Genomic DNA, 18,261 nt, shown 5'->3' with positions numbered 1-18,261 from the left:
CAAGAACAGTTGAAAAAAGAAAACTATCCCTGCAATGGAACTCCTCCTTTTAAATACACAGGTATGTACTTCCCGTAGATTTGACAGAACATGAGCCATTTCTCCATAGCAAACCGATGACAAAACCTAGCGAATCAAACACCAGGTCATGTCTTAGACAGCGAGCGAGGAGGCCGGACATGATAAGCCCCTTGAACCAGACCTCCTCGGGGTGCCTCTTTTCTTACAGGAGAATCCGTACGTGATGATCCATCGCTCGAAAAACATCACGGGCAACGCTCGCTTTTACGGCTTCTGCATCGACCTACTGGACCACCTGGCCAACATGGTAGGGTTCAAGTACGAGTTCTACCTCGAGCCTCACCAGAGGTACGGCAGCTACAACGAAACCACGGGCGAGTGGGACGGCCTGGTGTTGGCTGTCATGCAGAAGGTAGTTGAGGTCTGGGTGATGCAGGTAGTTGAGCTTGCTGCTAGAGAGTAGCTTTGGGATCTGACTTGTTCCTGGTATTGTGGTAGTGGTTTCCCTTTGTGTGGTACTGAGCGGTAGTCATCAGCCGGTAGTGAAGTAATGTAACGTCAGAGGCAGAAGATCTGTTCACAGGCAGTAGAAATGCTTATCTTAAGGTGGATAAAACTGTTTGTATCCACACTCGAGGCAGTTATGTTAACCATATCATAAACGTATACTATAAAGTATTTATAGCTTCATTGGAGGTAGTAATTAGGCATCAACGAAGTAATTACGGTCTCTTAACAAGGTACTTATCAGCTGCAGGCAAAGTAAAGCATAAACTGTTGACAAAGTAATTATAAACTTGTTTGTAGAAGGAAGTCGCTTTCGTCTGCTAGCAGCGTAATCATCAAGTAGTTAGCAAGATAGCAATCCAGCAGTAATCTATAGTTAGATGCAGTAGCGAGGTACTGCCTATTGAGGCAGGATGTAGGTCATGATGAGTCTATCGCCGACTGAGCTGTCTCTTGTCGAGCTTAAGCTGAGACTAGTGGCTCCTTGAGAGGAAGGAACGTCCTGGATGGTATGAGTGTTGTCAGCTTGGTGTCCCACACACAAACGTCTCGCTACATCTTTTGCATCTCTGAAGGTCAGTGTGGTGATCCCTTGTCCACCCTCCCAAACCTCGCGTCTCATGTTCTAGTTTCTACCTCGGTATATCAAAAGCTTTTGACAAGTTATGGCACTCTACCTCCTCTGGCTTCCCAACCTCACTTACCTCCCAGAACCCCGTAGAATCCCAAAGAGGCGGCAGCACTTATTGTTTAGGAGATGACCCGTGCATAGCCATAGGTACAATATACTGAACAAGTCACAGTATCTAAAGTAAGCTTTGACGAGCAAGCCATTCACAAGAACAAAAATGGAGAACAAAAAGACTTTATACAGGATATCAGTTTGGTACAGATGAACCAAGCTAATGCACACAAGAACTTTATCGCACAGACAACAAGAAGACCAAGAAATGATAAGAGAAAAACATTAAAAATGTGGATAGATGTAAAGACAGAAAATAAAGAGAATTGTCTTCACAGTGTAGCCCTTACATCTTTCTACAAAGCTTACTCCTCGCTTTGATTCAGACGAAACATCATTATGTGTAAGTTAGCCTGCGGACATGATAATTTGTGGATAAACTAATGACTAGAAAAGGATGGTTACCACAGCCAAGATTGCAGGAAATTGTTTGTGACAATAAGAAACATGAAGGTGGAACGTACGCGAACACCACGCGTCGAAGATTGCTGCCAAACAAGCAGGTAATCCTTAAATTTTCTTTCTACATTTTTATTTTTTGTCATTTCTACTTAGCATGTATTCTGTATCTCATTCTTTTCATATATGATTTAATGTTACACAGACATCTCTTTCTTGTCAGTCTTTCTTCACCAGTCTGGTCTTTAAGGCTGAGACTATTGAACTGCATTAACCCAAGGATATTTGATAATTCTTCGGCATCCCTTGAGACTTTATAATTGACGTCCAGCTTACAGTAAGGCGTTGGCTAGACGAAGCTCTCACCGATGGCACTTGTATATAAAAGCTCGTCTTTCTCAGTAGCTGCGTGCTTCGAATCCCCGTCTGCCACTTGGGAACACCGGGGATAGGGAGATGTCACAGTATATCCCCCTCAGGAACTGGTTGTAGCCCGGGTCTCAGCCTGGGTCTTGGCTTACAGTGGCTCGCATGGCAAAATTCCAGTGCTAGAGTGGATCACATATGCATACATATTCCCCCATGAATTTTTTTCGGGTGGGCCCATCTAGGTGCCTCTGGGGATTGAAATGGACGTCCACTTTCTCTTTCATGGAGACGATGTTACTTAAATGGGACTCAGAGTCGCCATGGAGGAATATAAGAGAGGGTTTCGTTTCTAAGAGGAGAGCCAGTCCCTTCTATACTGCCTTTTCTTCCTTCCTTCCTTCCTTCTTGCTGTCCCATGTTTCTCAGTCGGAGAGATGTCTATCTGTAAGTTATGTAGTGGAGACAACTCAGGTTAAGCACTGTGCTCGATTGTGTGTAAGGTGTACCATGGTAGATCTCTCTCCCCTCCCCCAAGGCGTTGGTTGCAGCACGTGTCTCCTCCCTCCCTCCTTCCCTCGCTCCCTGCAGTAACTTCACTCACTCAGACGTCGATAAGATTCGTCAGATGGGAGAGATGTTTTCTCGCAGTAGATCTCCAAAGGTTCCAACGTAAGGGGGACTTTTTGTTACTGTAATCTCTGAGGAAGATTTCTTTGAGTTTTCTTAGAAATGCCATTATTAACTTGAAATTCTACGCTGTTGTAATAACACATGCTAAAAGTAGTTGTCGTAATTATAAAGATATCATTTATGACATTTAACTGATTTAAGTTCCTATTAGTATTGGTCAAACACAAGTGGATGTGAAAATCTAAGGTAATCACAAGAAAATATTTTGCATTTACTGCATGAGACAACATGAGATTAGGGACATTTTCAGGTAACCCATCCAGACGTGTAGTGAGTCATGATCTTGCCAGGTGTGTAGAGACCAATGATATGACCAGTTGTGAAGTGAGTCATTATCTTGCCAGGTGTGTGTTTGAAGTTAATGTCATGACACTTCCACATATCTGTCGCCTTTTTGAAAGTGCAGCATTGCTCACTCGGGTTTTGAAGTCTCTTACTGACCTCTTATGTCTGATTTTCATGGTATACGTAGTGTTATATAAAAGCTCATATCTGATTACCCTTCTTTCCGTAAGGCACTCTCCAGCCTCTCGTATTATGTGAGGCTACGTATGTTAATGAGTCTAGGTTTTGTTTTTTCTACTTCAGACGCTTTGTTCTTTCACAGCTATGTATTCAAAGACTTTGTCACTAAATTAGAGCTATACTTAATACCGTAAAAGAACAATTGTTTCTTAAAACTTGTACTACGTTAAGTTACAACACCGGATGACTTACACCGTCAGAATCCCTTGATATCTATAACCAAAGACGTTGTCTGGGAAGCTCCAACGGCGTATTGCCGTGACTGCGAGTGTTATGAACACAGTATTAGAAATCATTCATTGAATCTGAAACAGACGTAGATAAGGATGCTTTCAACGGGCTAACCAATACACCATTGCGCCTCTAGCTACATACCGTGTGCTTGATATTAACAGTAGCATCCTTGGCTAATATTATTGCTTGAAGCCTTTACCTTCTGGTAGGACACCTTCAGGAGCCCAGGGGGCAGAAGAAAGTAAGACCATTATGTAAACTCGTAGTGGCTTCGCTAGACCCTTAACCCCATTTTTTTCTCCCTCTCTTCCCCATCTCTCCCCGAACCCTGTAGGAGACGCCCTTCGTGATGCTGAAGGACGTCAGCAACCTGACGGGGAACTCCCGCTATGAGGGTTTCTGCGTCGACCTCCTCACATACGTGTCCACCATGGCCGGCTTCGAGTATGAGATCCAGTTCTCTGGCGATGGTCTGTACGGCCTCATTGACACGGACAGCGGCGAGTGGAATGGTTTGGTCAGGGAGCTGATAGATAAGGTGCGTCAGGGAGCTTGTAGATGAGGTGAGTCAGGGATGGGATGGAGAGCTCAGGGTGCAGATAGCGTTAGGAAGGGGGAGGGAGTTGATAGATAAGTCAGGGTGGGGAGAGGAAGGCGGACCAGGGGTGGCTGGGTGAGTCAAAATAGGGAGTGGGAGATCTGAGTGGTGGATAAATCAGGGAGATGAGATATAGGCTGGATGCATGATCAGGGAGCTGATGATTGAGGTGGTCATTCAATGAGGCGTTGAGGACATGGGAAGCTGATAGATACAGCAACTTCAAGGGAGGTTTTGTGAGTTAAGAGTCCGATAGCAGGGTTAGTAAAGGGAGGAGATGGTTATCCTGGCAGATGGATGATAACGTGAGTCGTAAGGGAGTGCATGAATTAGTGAGTCACTCCTCGCAGATATAGATCACTTGGTAATTTAGTAGTTGATTTAGAGTTCTGCTACATTGCCAAGCTTCTGTGCTGTAAATATTAGACATTGCTGTAATGTAGTTCTTGATGTAATAATGATGATTTTCATTTCATGTTTCTAATCATGGTCTCTTCACCTTTTTCGAGAAAAAGTAATCCAATGAAAATATTCTCTTCAGTGTAAATCCTGCAGTATATTCCCATGCATTTGTCTGGATTACTCGCGTTCCTAACTTCAAGTCAGTCTTTAAGCTTAAGTTTTTGTGTGTACAATCTACCCATGGTAGTAGATAACCTTGTTAAAACAGATATTAGTACAAGAATAAACGAGTTTATAGAAAAGTAACCAATAAAAGATGCACCGAGATAACTGGTGTTCTGACCGTATATTTGATACGACAGACGTTTTCTAACAGTTAATCCAAAGTCATAAATGTTTCGACTCTAAATTAGCCGAGAGATCAAGTATTCTAATCACATATAACATAAGTCTTTTGGGAGGCATTCTTACCACTAGTTACTCAACACGATACTTTTTCAAAGGAGGATAGGCTAGCTATGGAAAGTCTTCCTGATAATGCAAAGTTGACCAGAACTCTCCTGATGATACTATATTCAATAAAGCAAACGTTCTAATCATAAAGCCATTACACATAGGGCTGTAGCTACAGATAATGATTCAAGACAGGAGATTTTAACTATAGTCAAAATAAAGCAACAGCATCTTTTATTTTTTTTTTTTTTTTGACAAGATATTCTTCAGCTTAGCAGATGTAGCTAAAGATCATCAAAGATAGCAGATGAAATTGTTCGTATTCCTCAAGACAATAGGTGCTCTGACATAAGGTATCCAAAACAATAGGTGTTCTAACATTGAACAGCCAAGACAATGGGTAATCTAGAGAGAAAGATCCATGATAACTGGTTGTCCTGACAAGACGTCTTAACAGGCAACATTGCAGATGTTTTAACAAACTATAACCACGCCAGGAGATGATCTAAAGTTAGCTAGGGCCAAGATAGCAGGTGTTTCAAGAAAACATTTGGAAGAGTGTTGTAAAAATAACCAGTACTACAGGCCTTCAAACAAACCAATGCTTAAAACTGCAGATGTTCAAGTACATGTTATTCAAGACTGTAGATGTTCTGATGAATAGAATAAAGAAAACTGGTATTCTAGAGCACACATCCCCCCAAAAAAAATAGATGATAATAATCAAAAAATGAAAATAAATGAATAAAAATATAATATAGATAAATGAAAGATAAAAAACAATAATGATAATCATACTAATGATAATAAAAGCATCCAGGACACCAGATAAGACAACAGGAATTACCTCAAAATGGAAAGTATAACAACGAGGCACAACATCGACCAGACACAACAGGTGTGTTAACAATACTTCGGTTTTAGGTCTCAAAAAATAGGTCGTCCATCACAAAGACTTATCAGTAACTACCCATTATAACCTGCGTCCTAACGGATCGCCAACCAAACCATAAATGGTCACGCCAGAGAATGAACCATTACACCAGCTATGTTGTGCCAAAGGTTAGCCAAGACTTAAGGGGTGTTGTAAACCACACAACAGTCTCTTCCCAAAGTGCTACTAACTGACCCCCTTCTGCCGTGTGGTGTGTGTGTGTCTCAGAAAGCGGACTTGGCGGTGGGTTCCATGACCATTAACTACGCCAGGGAGAGCGTCATCGACTTCACCAAGCCTTTCATGAACCTCGGAGTCTCCATACTCTTCAAGGTGAGCCTTTAAACCCACAAGCGTCTGGTGTGAAGGACCGCCGCTCAGTCACTCAGATCTTAACGCGCCTCCCTCATGGTTCTCTTTTCCTGGTGTTTTGCAGGGCGAGGCTTGCTCTGTTGTTTCTAAATCTTGAAGGTAAGAGTTAATATCATTCTTTGTCTTCAAGTTAAGCAGTGCTATAGTTATGCGTCTTGAGGATGAGGCGTCTTGAAGGTAAGGTTCACTGTAATACTCCTTTATAGTGAAGTTCACTGCAATTCAGCGTTTGAAAGATGGGGACAACATCATTAAATTTCAGGGAGAATGAAAAGATGTTTTGGAAGGAGGTAAATAAAGTGCGTAAGACAAGGAGCAAATGGGAACTTCAGCAAACCCATCAAAGGATGGGTTTGCTACAATTTAGCGTCTTAAAGTTGAAGGTTGTTATATATATATCTGTCTTTTAAGAGTGAGGCTTATATTACTTGGGTGTCTTAAAGGTAAAGCTTAGGCTGATTTTCTGTCTTAAAGTTAAAGTTCACCATAATTCTGCGTTTTTAAGGTAAAACACACTATGATTCTATTTATTAAAAGTAAGGCCGCTATATAATCTATGTCTTGAAGGTAAGGTGCACTATAATTCTGTGTTTTAAAGGTAAACAACACTATGATTCTGTATTAAAAGTAAGGCTGCTACATAATCTATGTCTTGAAGGTCAAGTTCACTATGATTTTGTGTCTTAAAGGTGAGGTTAACCAAGATTTCGCCTCTTAAAGGTTAGGCTCACTATAATTTACAGCTTTAATAGAGGCCTATTGAGATTCACTTCCTGAAGGTGGGGGGATGGTGTCCCCCTAAGCTTTCGTGTTTTCAAGGGAACTTGTTCTATAAGTTACGCATCTTAAAGTGAGAATATATATACTAGAGTTAAGTAGATGAGACCCCTAAAAGCTTAATTCACAAACTGAGGCTTTGTGAGAATTTGTATTTTATGTTAAATCTTTCTGTTGTATCTTATGTTGTATTTCATTGTAATTCATGTTGAACCTTTCTGTTGTATTTCATGTTGAACCATTGCATTATGATTAAGCATTTAAAGTGAAGCTTTATATATCTGTCAACTGTCATGTGAAGCTTTATAGGAAGTGAATTTAATATAAAGCTTCGTGAGAAGTAAGGTTGATACACGTAGTCATAGGCTGTGAAGAAAATGTTTAGAAGTTTTAAATGGAGAGGGGTCTTAAAAATTCTGAACATGAGGTCGAGGTTCTCTCCCTCTGGTTTATACGGGATGAAACCCTCTTGTGAAACGCGAAGGTGAGACTCTCCATAAGTGATCAGTTATACTCAAGGCTGGTGAGTCTGTAGAAGGTAAGGTGATTATTTTTCTCTTGTATAATCACTCTCTGGAAGGTGATGCCCTTGGATTAGACTCCACAACCACTGGCTGCAAAATTGTAATTGCATGTGGGTGGTGGAAGGTAAAGTTACTTATAATTAGATATTCTTTACCCAAAGTTTTTGCAGGTACTTACTTGGGGAGTTGAGGTTTTGGTATAACATATGTATTATCTGGCGCACAGTGAGCATGTGTACAATCATGTGCATCATGGTGAGGCTCTGTACAACTGCCTGATGTATGGAGATGGTCTTACTGAGGATTGAAGGTTAAAAGTTCCTCTGCCGGTGTATTGTGCAAGGTGAAGGTTGACCTACTGAGTAATATAAGTTCTATACAGATGTATTATGAGTAGCAAGGGATAAGTTCTCCTCAGATGTATGATGCAAGGTGAAGGTTGACCTAATGGATGGTAATGAATGAGTTCTCTACACCTGTACTGAGCAAGGTGAGGTGAGGAGCAGGCGTAATGCAGAATAAGTTCTCTGCAGACATATTGTGTAAGGTGAAGGCGACCAAAAATATCTAGCGCTTCGACTCTGTCTACTTTGGCACAAATCGTACTTTTATATTTCCATCTTATCGTGCTTACTTCAACCACGTTATGATACCTCGAGCACGACTGCACGACCCGTGAGTATGATGAATTGACTCATGCCTTTAAGAATTAAAGTCAAAGACCACGTCATGAAATCCAAGGGTCGCACCATCATTCTCAAGGGTCGTCGTATCCTTCGTACTCAAGGGCCACATCATCATACTTTTGAGGGTTCAGGGACATTATACCATACACGTGAAAGTGATGCAGTCATTTTGTGTCTCGCAATGTCTTGTTTATTGAGGCTCAGTATTTGATCTGACACGAGCGTTATCCAACATGATCACTGAACAGTAGAGACTTTTGGATGAGGATATGGATAACAAGTCTATATCTATTCGGTGCAGAGCGAAAGATTTTGAATTATCGAATAATAGTATTTATTGTCGATATTGTCGATTAAGAAATATGGTTTTCGTTACATTCAAACTGATATTGAACAACTCTTGATATCAGATATCTATCACCGCAGAATGAATCTCTGGTGAAAAGGGGAAGATCTGTTTTGGCCTTTCAACCCGGAGAAGAGAAAACGAGGAAAGAAAATAATTCCAAATAAACTAAAAAAAGAAAAAAATATTAGCCCTGTTCCTTAGCGTAATTTTCAGTCATAGAAAATTAATGGCGTAGATGAAATGGTTGAAAATTCTCTCCTGCCATGATCATGGGACAGGAGCAGGAGTGGGGGAAGGGGGGTGGGAGAAGGAACAGAAGAGATAAAGAATAAAGGAGAGACAAGGCAGGGTGTCTAGCTAGAGATATATCTCATCCAGGAGGCAGAAGTCGACGGCTGCCAAGACCTTAGATTGCCTCCACCTCGACCATCCGGCCATTGAACGCTGAGGATGGACCGACGCCCCACACCTCACATTTCTAGGGTAACCATATCTCCCACCAGGTAGGAGGGAGGGAGGGGAAAGAGGAGGAGGAGGAGTGTCCTGGATGGGGAACACTAGGAGAAGGAGGAGGAGGAGTGATCCAGGGACGATGGGAGGAAAAGGGTGGGAGAGCCTCGCTAGTGAGTGTTGGATGAGCAAGAATGACACTCGCAGAAGTTCCTCCGTCATCGTCTCCTTCATCAGCTTGGGAGCTGCTGGGCGGCGGCCACATCTGCATAGTTATAGCCTAACGTCCCCACCAGGATATTAACTCCTTTCTTTCTGGAGACATGTGGTGATGGTGCCTGCTGGGACCCGGGGATATGTGCAGGGGGGAAGGGACCATGGGAACGGGGGAAATCTGGGTGGAGGAGGAGGCGAACCCACCGAGGAACTTATCTGGGGAGCCTTCGAGCGAGGAGCATAGGTGGAGAAGTGTGTGAAAGTACGCAGAGAGAGAGAGAGAGAGAGAGAGAGAGAGAGAGAGAGAGAGAGAGAGAGAGAGAGAGAGAGAGGGAATGTATGTACGTACGTCGGAAGTTCGCCAAAAGGCAGGGCTACGTATGAGTACACACCATACGACATGTTGCCATAATGGCGGAGAGAGGTTCATCCAGGATTGACTTTACCCATAAATTTAGTTTTCTTCTAAATGTTATTGTACATTTCTCCTCGCAGTGCATCAGTTTTTCCCACGACGCTTGCACGTTTATCTCTGATATCTTCTTGATATCAGACATCAATTCAAATCTAGTAACTCTGTCTTTTCCTTCCTGATATGCCTTCAGTTTAAGCCAGTATTCCTTTTGCCCTTTATTCACCGCCCTGCATATTTCAGGTGCATCTCCTCTCTTCTTTCTAGGTTCTTACGTTCGAGATCTTTCCACCTCTCGTGATAACCCTACACTATCATTGTTTACTTGCAAAGTGGTTTCTGAATTCTTTGTAATTCGTTTCTATTCATTCGTGTGACTGGCTGGAGGTTCGATTATCGAAGAAGAAAGCAGAGGAATAATACAAGTCCAATCTTTCATGGTCTTTCATTAGACTGAGGGCAGGGTCGAGTACAATATTATAGTGTTATAGTATTCGAGGGACGATTAAAAGAGTAACCCTTTCTTTAGTAATTACCAAAAGCAGAAGTAAGGAGAAATATGGTGGACGTAGATTAGAAAGGAGTAGTTGGTTATGTATAATAAAACCAGCGAAGGTGAAGAAAAAAGAAATCGGAGATGCCAAATTCGGTTCCTAGTCACTGTATTATCTGCATAATAATTAGGCCTACGACAGACGGTGGTAAATTGAAAATATAGAACTTAGATAATGAGAAACCATATAAACAATCAAGGTAGTACAGGCAATGGAGACAGTGGTAAATAAACCAACAGCAATAAAATGCATTAAATGCATTAGATACATTAAACATATCAAGCGAATTAAAGGTAGTGATACACAAGTAGTACATGAACACAAGTGGAAAACGTAGAGAAAAAGTCAGCCGGCCAAGGGTGGGAAGGAGACGGTGAAAGAAAGATCATACAGATTCCTAGTGGAAAGATATTTGGGAACGAACGGAGTGAGGGAAGGGTGTAGAGATGCTATCTGGAGGAGAGCGGAAGAGGTGTGTGAGGCATGGGAAAGACAGGGAAGGGAAAGGAAATATAGAAGAGCCTCATTAAAGAGACGGAGAGCCAGGGCGAGAGATAGCGTACTGAAGGCGGATGAATACGAGAGATAATACAACAGCAGACTCTTGAGGTAGGATGAAAGGTGACTTTTCACTCACGGTATATACCCAAGCAGGTACAATCCTGCAATATATATATATATATATATATATATATATATATATATATATATATATATATATATATATATATATCATCTCTGAGGATAGGGGAGAAAGAATACTGGCCACGTGTGCCTAACGTATATGAACGTATATAGAGATGGGACATCGCAGTAAGATTAGGATCTTGTTCTAACAGGCTACAACATCGTGGTAGGTTCGTCTGCTTGCACTCACAGTGGTGGATATGATATACTCGTGGACAAACGTTTTACCTGGAATGAGGCGAAGTAATATATCTTAACATGATTGTTAAGGTATGGAACGATTTGTGATTAAGAGTGGTTGAAAGCAGTAACATAGATACGTTTAGATATAGACTTGATAGATATTTTGCTTCAAGTCTACATCTAGCATTTATTGTACCTCCTTCGTCACTTTTGAGAAAAAATCGTAGATTTTTCTCTTCCAGTGGTTGAAAGCAGTAACATAGATACGTTTGAATATAGACTTGATAGATATTTTGCTTCAAGTCTCCATCTAGCATTTATTGTACCTCCTTTGTCACTTTTGAGAACAATTCGTAGGTTTTTCTCTTTGAATGATATTATCAATATGACCTTCTAACGTACACCACACTCGTCTGTGAGCTACTGTTCTCCTCCACTATCACAAACATCCACCAAAAAGTCCCCAGTTGGTCTATCGCTCTTTGGGTTCCTTTATCAATCCTTCCTTTTCCTTTGTATCGCCAAGTTTCTTTGCCCAAAGTGATCAAAAAAAAACTGGAGAGGTACAGTAATGACGCGAGGCAAGACTGGTTCGTGAGAAAATGAATATTCGAACGAATTGGAATACAAATATATACCAACAGCGGAGACAGAAAAATGCTATGGAAATGTATTTGACACATCAAAGTGAACATATTGTAGCGTTCATGTGTGTTATTAATATTTGTGTATTACAAGGGAAAGTTTTGCACTGTGTGTGTGTGTGTGTGTGTGTGTGTGTGTGTGTGTGTGTGTGTGTGTGTTTTTTGTCGGAAAAGGTTTTCGCTGACGCCTGGCTTTGCAGGAAGCAAAATGGTCCAAAGAAATCAAGCAATAGTAAAAGTAAGATGAGTCGAAGAGTTTTTGAATGAGGTTGGTAGCATGTTCTTGTTTTTTTTTTTTTTTTTTTTTTAGCTCTTCAGTGGGAGGCAACAAATGATGATGGTAAAGGGTTACAAACACCTGCCACGCGCAGGTGTTTGTGATGTAGTGGACGCTAAAGAGCCAGACGACAGATGTTTTCATCTCTAAAGGATGAGGGAGGAGAAGTGAGTGTGGCAGGGAGAGAGAGAGAGAGAGAGAGAGAGAGAGAGAGAGAGAGAGAGAGAGAGAGATTATCAACCATGCCTCTATATTAATCGTGTGTAGATTCAACTATTGACATCACTATCAGCACACGTACGTGGCGTCATGGTGATGCTTACGTGTATAAGCAGATGTATAGACGAGGGAATACCCTCCAGTTGCCACCAGATCCAACTTTTAACTTTCATCTCGTGCAGATTCGTGAATAGGGTCACGAAAAGTCTCCATGCACAGCTCCGCGTCAACAGATAGGCGTGTCCTCCAATCTAATGTTTGTAAGCCTGGTGGTCTTCATACGAGAACTGCGCGCGTCGTCTGCGCATCAGTGAAAGGTTTATGGTCTTGCATGAGTTCGTCGTCTCCTTGGAGGTACAGACCTCTCCGCAAGCGTAGTTGAAGGCAGTACCACGGACACGTTTGATCACAGACTTAATCAATGTTTCGCTTCAAATCCACGACTGACATTATGTGCTCTTCCATAGCTACATGAAAAGCTTCCATGGTTTGTATACGAAAACTCTCTCTGTCTTTCTACTCCTGCCTCAATGATCGATGAGTTTCTGTTCTCTTCCGCTATAACAAACAGCCTCGTCAGAAGGCAATGGTTAATTACTGTTAGCATTCTTACATACGCATTAGTATCATATATGTTGGCGTCGCTAAGCCGCAAAGCTTAAGAGCGTATTTTGAAGACACCTTTCATTTGTGTGTATGAGGCATACTCTTTTGGTAGATGAAGGTTATTCATGATTATACAAAGACCCATGTATATGGATCATGTATAAAGACCCATATATATGGATCATGTATAAAGACCCATGTATATGGATCATGTATAAAGACCCATGTATATAGATCATGTATAAAGACCCATGTATATAGATCATGTATAAAGACCCATGTATATAGATCATGTATAAGACCCATGTATATGGATCATGTATGAAGACCCATGTATATGGATCATGTATAAAGTTTATATGTTCCGATTATGAATTTTCGTCGCGTTATGATCATCAAGTGTTGATGTTATCCTATCATGATTAACCATGAGTACGGGGGGGGGGGGCTTCCGGAGATCATGGTCTTCGCATGACTCCATGCATGAAGTGGAATTTCCCATGGAATAAATATAGTCATGTTGTCAGGCGAAGAGTTCAGGGATCTGTCCCACTGCCAGGTGATGATAATGAACCTCTCTGAAGTGATTCCTTCCTGCGGTTTAATCGATTATCTTCAACTCCGCTGATACAGAAGCCATCCAGCCCTCCAGGCAACGGTAAACAGCCTCTCACTTCACACACACACACGTATGGTTATACGTAGTATGCTTAAGTGGCCAGGGTCGTCCATGCTAATATAGAGTTTCCTAATTACTTGCCATATGGAGTACAATGCTTCATCATGTCTCGTCAGGTAGAGCTAACGTCTCGTGACTCTATTCACATCTCGTGGGTAAAACTTTCGGTCTGAGTTCTTCAAAGTTATACTCTCTAGGGGACTTCGCTACTACGGTCACATTCTCTCTCTCTCTCTCTCTCTCTCTCTCTCTCTCTCTCTCTCTCTCTCTCTCTCTCTCTCTCTCTCTCTCTCTCTCCACACGCAGGTCTGTAGTTAGAGGCCTCTAGTGTAAGACTATTGACAGGTGTCTTCTGTAATATCAAACTTTTCACGAAAAATTTGCAACGCTTGAAGCTGGCGAAGCTCTCGGCGAAGCGCTGGGAGAGAGGGTAGGATAACTCCTACACTTGAAGGGATCTCCGGGTTCATAATCCTAGAGAAAAGGCTTCTCTGGTACTGACGGAGGATGGTTTACAAAGTCCCTAAAGTGTCTGTAGGGATGATTCTCTCTCTCTCTCTCTCTCTCTCTCTCTCTCTCTCTCTCTCTCTCTCTCTCTCTCTCTCTCTCATCCTGAGACTGTAGGGAAATAATGATCCTGAGATAGTTAGATGTGAGTGATGATAATCATTCATTCTTCTTGATGTAAATCTCTGATGAGAGAAGGAGTCAAGATATTCCATGATATTCTCTCAACGGGGGCTGGCTGGGCGGCTGTGAATATCGCACGGAGGCGAGGTTTTCCAAAGTTTCATCCCCGCCGCCAAAACTGTTGACGAGTGAATGGTTCTCGCTGAAGCTCGGGGATGCTAATATTGACTCTGAGAATTCCATTAAGCTAAACTAACAGGTATTGGCCTGTTCCTCCGTGTCGCCGGCGTGTCGAGGCGGAAGATGAGGCCCTCCTGTGTGTTGACGGAGCGGTTCGCCAGTAGGAGACCGGAATTAAGTATGATACGTTTGCTTGAATCCCCGACTTGAGAAGAAATATACGTTTGCTTCTAGTTTGAGGAAGAATGAAAGAAAACGAGAATTTGAGAAGTCAGAGGAGAGAGAGAGGAAGGGAGGTAGGTTGTAGCTTCAAGTGTTTAGTATTAATGTTTTGTATTCTTATGAACTGTTAAACGATATATATATATATATATATATATATATATATATATATATATATATATATATATATATATATATATATATATATATATATATCGCCTGCTTGTGGTTACGCTGCGAGTGAAAAGTCATTGTTTGTTGGGCTGTATCATCCTCAGTCGCTTTCAGAAACTTAGCGCTCCAAAGAGGTCTCTCACTTCCCTGCTTCTGATTGGAGAGCAGCTTTATAGCTACAGAGTTCCTAGGGTTACGTGTACATACAAATTGATTTGCATTTTTGTTAGTCCACCTTGAATACTGTTAAGCATTACCTCTGTAACCGTTCACCTTGCACTCATCATCAGGGAATAGAAGGCATTATTAACCTGTATATCTAGGTCCCTGGTCTGTGATGGTTATCTTCTCAACCTCCCCACTAACCTCCAGCTGGACTTTGTACTTTGGGGATTGTTGGAGTGGTGGGTGAGTGGGCGGGCGGGTGAGTGCTGAAGACCTTAGCTTCAACTGTTGTGTACCTCCACCCGTGACTCAGATCCCTACGAGCCAGCCTACTCGACTCTTCTCCTTCATGAACCCGCTAGCGGTGGAGATCTGGCTGTACGTCCTGGCCGCCTACGTCCTCGTCTCCTTCACCATGTTCGTCATGGCCAGGTTCTCGCCCTACGAGTGGAACAACCCGCACCCCTGCAACGCCGAGAGCGACGTGGTGGAGAACCAGTTCAGTGTGAGCAACTCTTTCTGGTTCATCACTGGCACGCTGCTTCGCCAGGGCTCGGGACTCAACCCCAAGGTCAGTTCCTCCAGCACAGGTCGGTCGCATGAGGGATATTTTATACCCGTGCTGAGGGTTCACTGGCCTTGTAAGTTCATGAAGCTTCGAAATTAAGGAGAAAAATGGCCAGTGAATCAACACGATAAACTATCCTCATGTGCACCAACTTGCTTGCTTTGCAGCATTCCCTCACCTCCGGAGTAGCAGCAGAGACGCAACGTAACCAGTAATTTCCATGCCTTTACCTCTGTAAGCTTTCCTTTACTAAGCTCTGTTAAGATATCTAATGTAGACTCGCTCCCCCTTCCTCCCTGCTCTTCCCTAGGTTCCCCAGAGAGTCCCTACACAGCTGTTTAGCTTTATGAACCCCCTGGCGGTAGAGATCTGGCTCTACATCCTGTTGGCCTACATTATCGTCTCCACCACCATCTACATCGTGGCCAGGTTCTCCCCCTACGAGTGGCACAACCCCAGCCCCTGCCACAACAACAGGGAGATCATGGAGAACGACTTTACGCTGGGCAACTCCTTCTGGTTCACCATCGGTACCCTCATGCAGCAAGGCTCCGACCTCAACCCTAAGGTATCGTGGAGACTTGGCCGGCCGCAGGGGCGCCTCCCTCCCTCCCTCACTCACCACCTCCTCACCGCCACTCAGACACGGCCTGGTGATCAGAGCACTGTAATGTGTACCGTACTCACATATGGTCAGATGATCTGTACACTGTAGCCTTGTTCTACACTCACACATATACAAGATACAATGATCTAGAGCCTTGTACTGCACTCACACGCACTGTCTGACGAGATATAGCCTTGTACTGCACTCGCACACATGGCCTCTTGATCTGTAGCATTGTACCGCATTCGCACACATGGTCTAATGATGTACAGCCCTTCAATTCAATCGCACACATGGTCTGATGATCTGTAGCTTTGTACTGCATACACCTGTTCTGTACACTTGCAACTGCAGAATGGACTCGAACATAGGTACATCGTAGCCTTGCACTGTACTCACACTCATTTTCATGATCTTATTTACACTGTAGTCTTGTGATGCACATATCAAGGGTCTGTGTGTACACTGAAGCTCTGATTAATGCCTCCTTCAGCTACAGACGAGACGCTGTCTTTGTTTTCATCTTGATGGTGATCACGTTGCCCGGTTGTCTGTGGGTAATCGCAAATAGAGGGAAGGAGTAAAAGGAGAGTCTGTATCAGTAACACACTTTTTTTCCTTTTGTTATTGGTGGTTGGAAGAGAAGAGAAAGAGGTGGGCAGGAGAAGGGATAGTTTGAAATAGAAGAGAAGATTGCACTGTGTTCAGTTGTATTACGGTGTTAAGTTTTTGATGCATGTTGGTGATTACTGGAAGCGTGGTTTTGCCTTACTCATATACCCCCAGCTGACTTGGATGTGTATGTACTCGTGTTTTATCTTTTGGTTTATGTTCACTAAGCTAAGCTAAACATTGTTCATTGTGTACATCAGTGGATGGCTGGAGCCTCCCTGAGTGCTCTGAGGCTTCGAGGGAAGCAAGGATGTTCCATGTTTGTACTGTTGTCCAGATCTGGGATGTGTCTGTAGTGTGTTGCATCATCTTTCTCTTCAAGTCTCTATCATACTTTCTGAGCTCCTTGTCTTAGACATGAATAGACTAGTTTAATCTTTAATCGTTCGTGTGCTTTCTTCTGTGTTTTCAATGTAGAGGTATTTCTGATTTGTGACGAATCGAAGAGTCTCATTTTGTAGCCTCCGTAACTTCAGTATGTGTGATTTGGTACAAGTGAATAAGTTTGGACATGTATTACCGTGCCCTTGACTAGGCGCAGTTTTTGGTTCTTAGGAAGGAGTCAGAATCTACATAGACTATGGGCCAGTTTTCCTTGTGTGGATCTCTTGTTGATATGATCTGTTATCACACACACACACACACACACACACACACACACACGCACGAACTATGACTGATGTTCGACCAAAGTCTTTGTCCAAAGCCTGTACACCGACAGATCTGGACCAGGAGTGTGTACATTAACTGCTTCGTAAGAATCCCAATTGGGCAATATATGAATGGTGAGGGTGTGAGGTGGTGGCAGTGCCCCAGGCCAGCGGTGAGCACCTCATAATGTCACTGCAGAAGCTCTTTATCACTGCATGATGGTTTTGTCTCCTAACGTTCCTGCACGATCACCATTTTCGTTTCTGTTTTGCTTTTGTTCCACGTTTTGCACTCGAGGTTCACAGAGGATTTGACATCTCAGGCAAATGGACGACTTTAAGGGATACAGAAATTCGGGTGTAGCAGGTGAGTCTGGTTTTGCCTCGAAACTCGTGATGATATTACTCAGTCTACTCACAATTTCCTCCTGTGTTTACAAGAACCTGTTGTTACTTTCATACGTGCCTCGTCCCCCAGGGAACGTCCATCTCAGTAGACCGGCAAACAAATTGCGAAAATATTTGATATCATCACCCATCGCTGAATTCCATATCAACTCCATATTGATAACAATTTTGGTTGCAATCGTCAAGCAACTGGTAATAGTTTTCATTATTCAGCATATTTGAAAGTGTGTTATACCAGGGTGGTGTGTGTGCCAGGGTGGTGTGTGTCCTTGTGTGTTGTACAAGGGTGGTGTGTGTAGCTGTGTATTATACAAGGGTGGGGTGTGTACCTGTGTGTTGTACAAGGGTGGTGTGTGTACCTGTGTGTTGTACAAGGGTGGGGTGTGTACCTGTGTGTTGTACAAGGGTGGTGTGTGTGCCTGTGTGTTGTACAAGGGTGGTGTGTGTACCTGTGTGTTGTACAAGGGTGGTGTGTG

At 42.8% G+C, this 18,261-nt stretch overlaps 1 protein-coding gene across 2 annotated transcripts in view; it reads left to right on the top strand.

The window, feature by feature from the left end:
- Nucleotides 1-18,261, top strand: part of LOC139765478 (glutamate receptor ionotropic, kainate 2-like) — a 123,494-nt gene that overhangs the window by 23,568 nt on the left and 81,665 nt on the right. For both annotated transcript variants that reach the window (XM_071693017.1, XM_071692924.1), the window contains exons 5-7: nucleotides 3,822-4,025; nucleotides 6,103-6,207; nucleotides 15,759-16,016. In XM_071693017.1, the coding sequence (XP_071549118.1) occupies nucleotides 3,822-4,025; nucleotides 6,103-6,207; nucleotides 15,759-16,016 (567 nt within the window). The remainder of the gene's footprint in view (nucleotides 1-3,821; nucleotides 4,026-6,102; nucleotides 6,208-15,758; nucleotides 16,017-18,261) is intronic.

This window comes from Panulirus ornatus, chromosome 1 (genome assembly GCF_036320965.1).
Source record: "Panulirus ornatus isolate Po-2019 chromosome 1, ASM3632096v1, whole genome shotgun sequence".
NCBI classification, from domain to species: domain Eukaryota; kingdom Metazoa; phylum Arthropoda; class Malacostraca; order Decapoda; family Palinuridae; genus Panulirus; species Panulirus ornatus.
The sequence above is the reverse complement of the archived record's forward strand: the minus strand, read 5'-3'. Positions and strand labels throughout refer to the sequence as shown.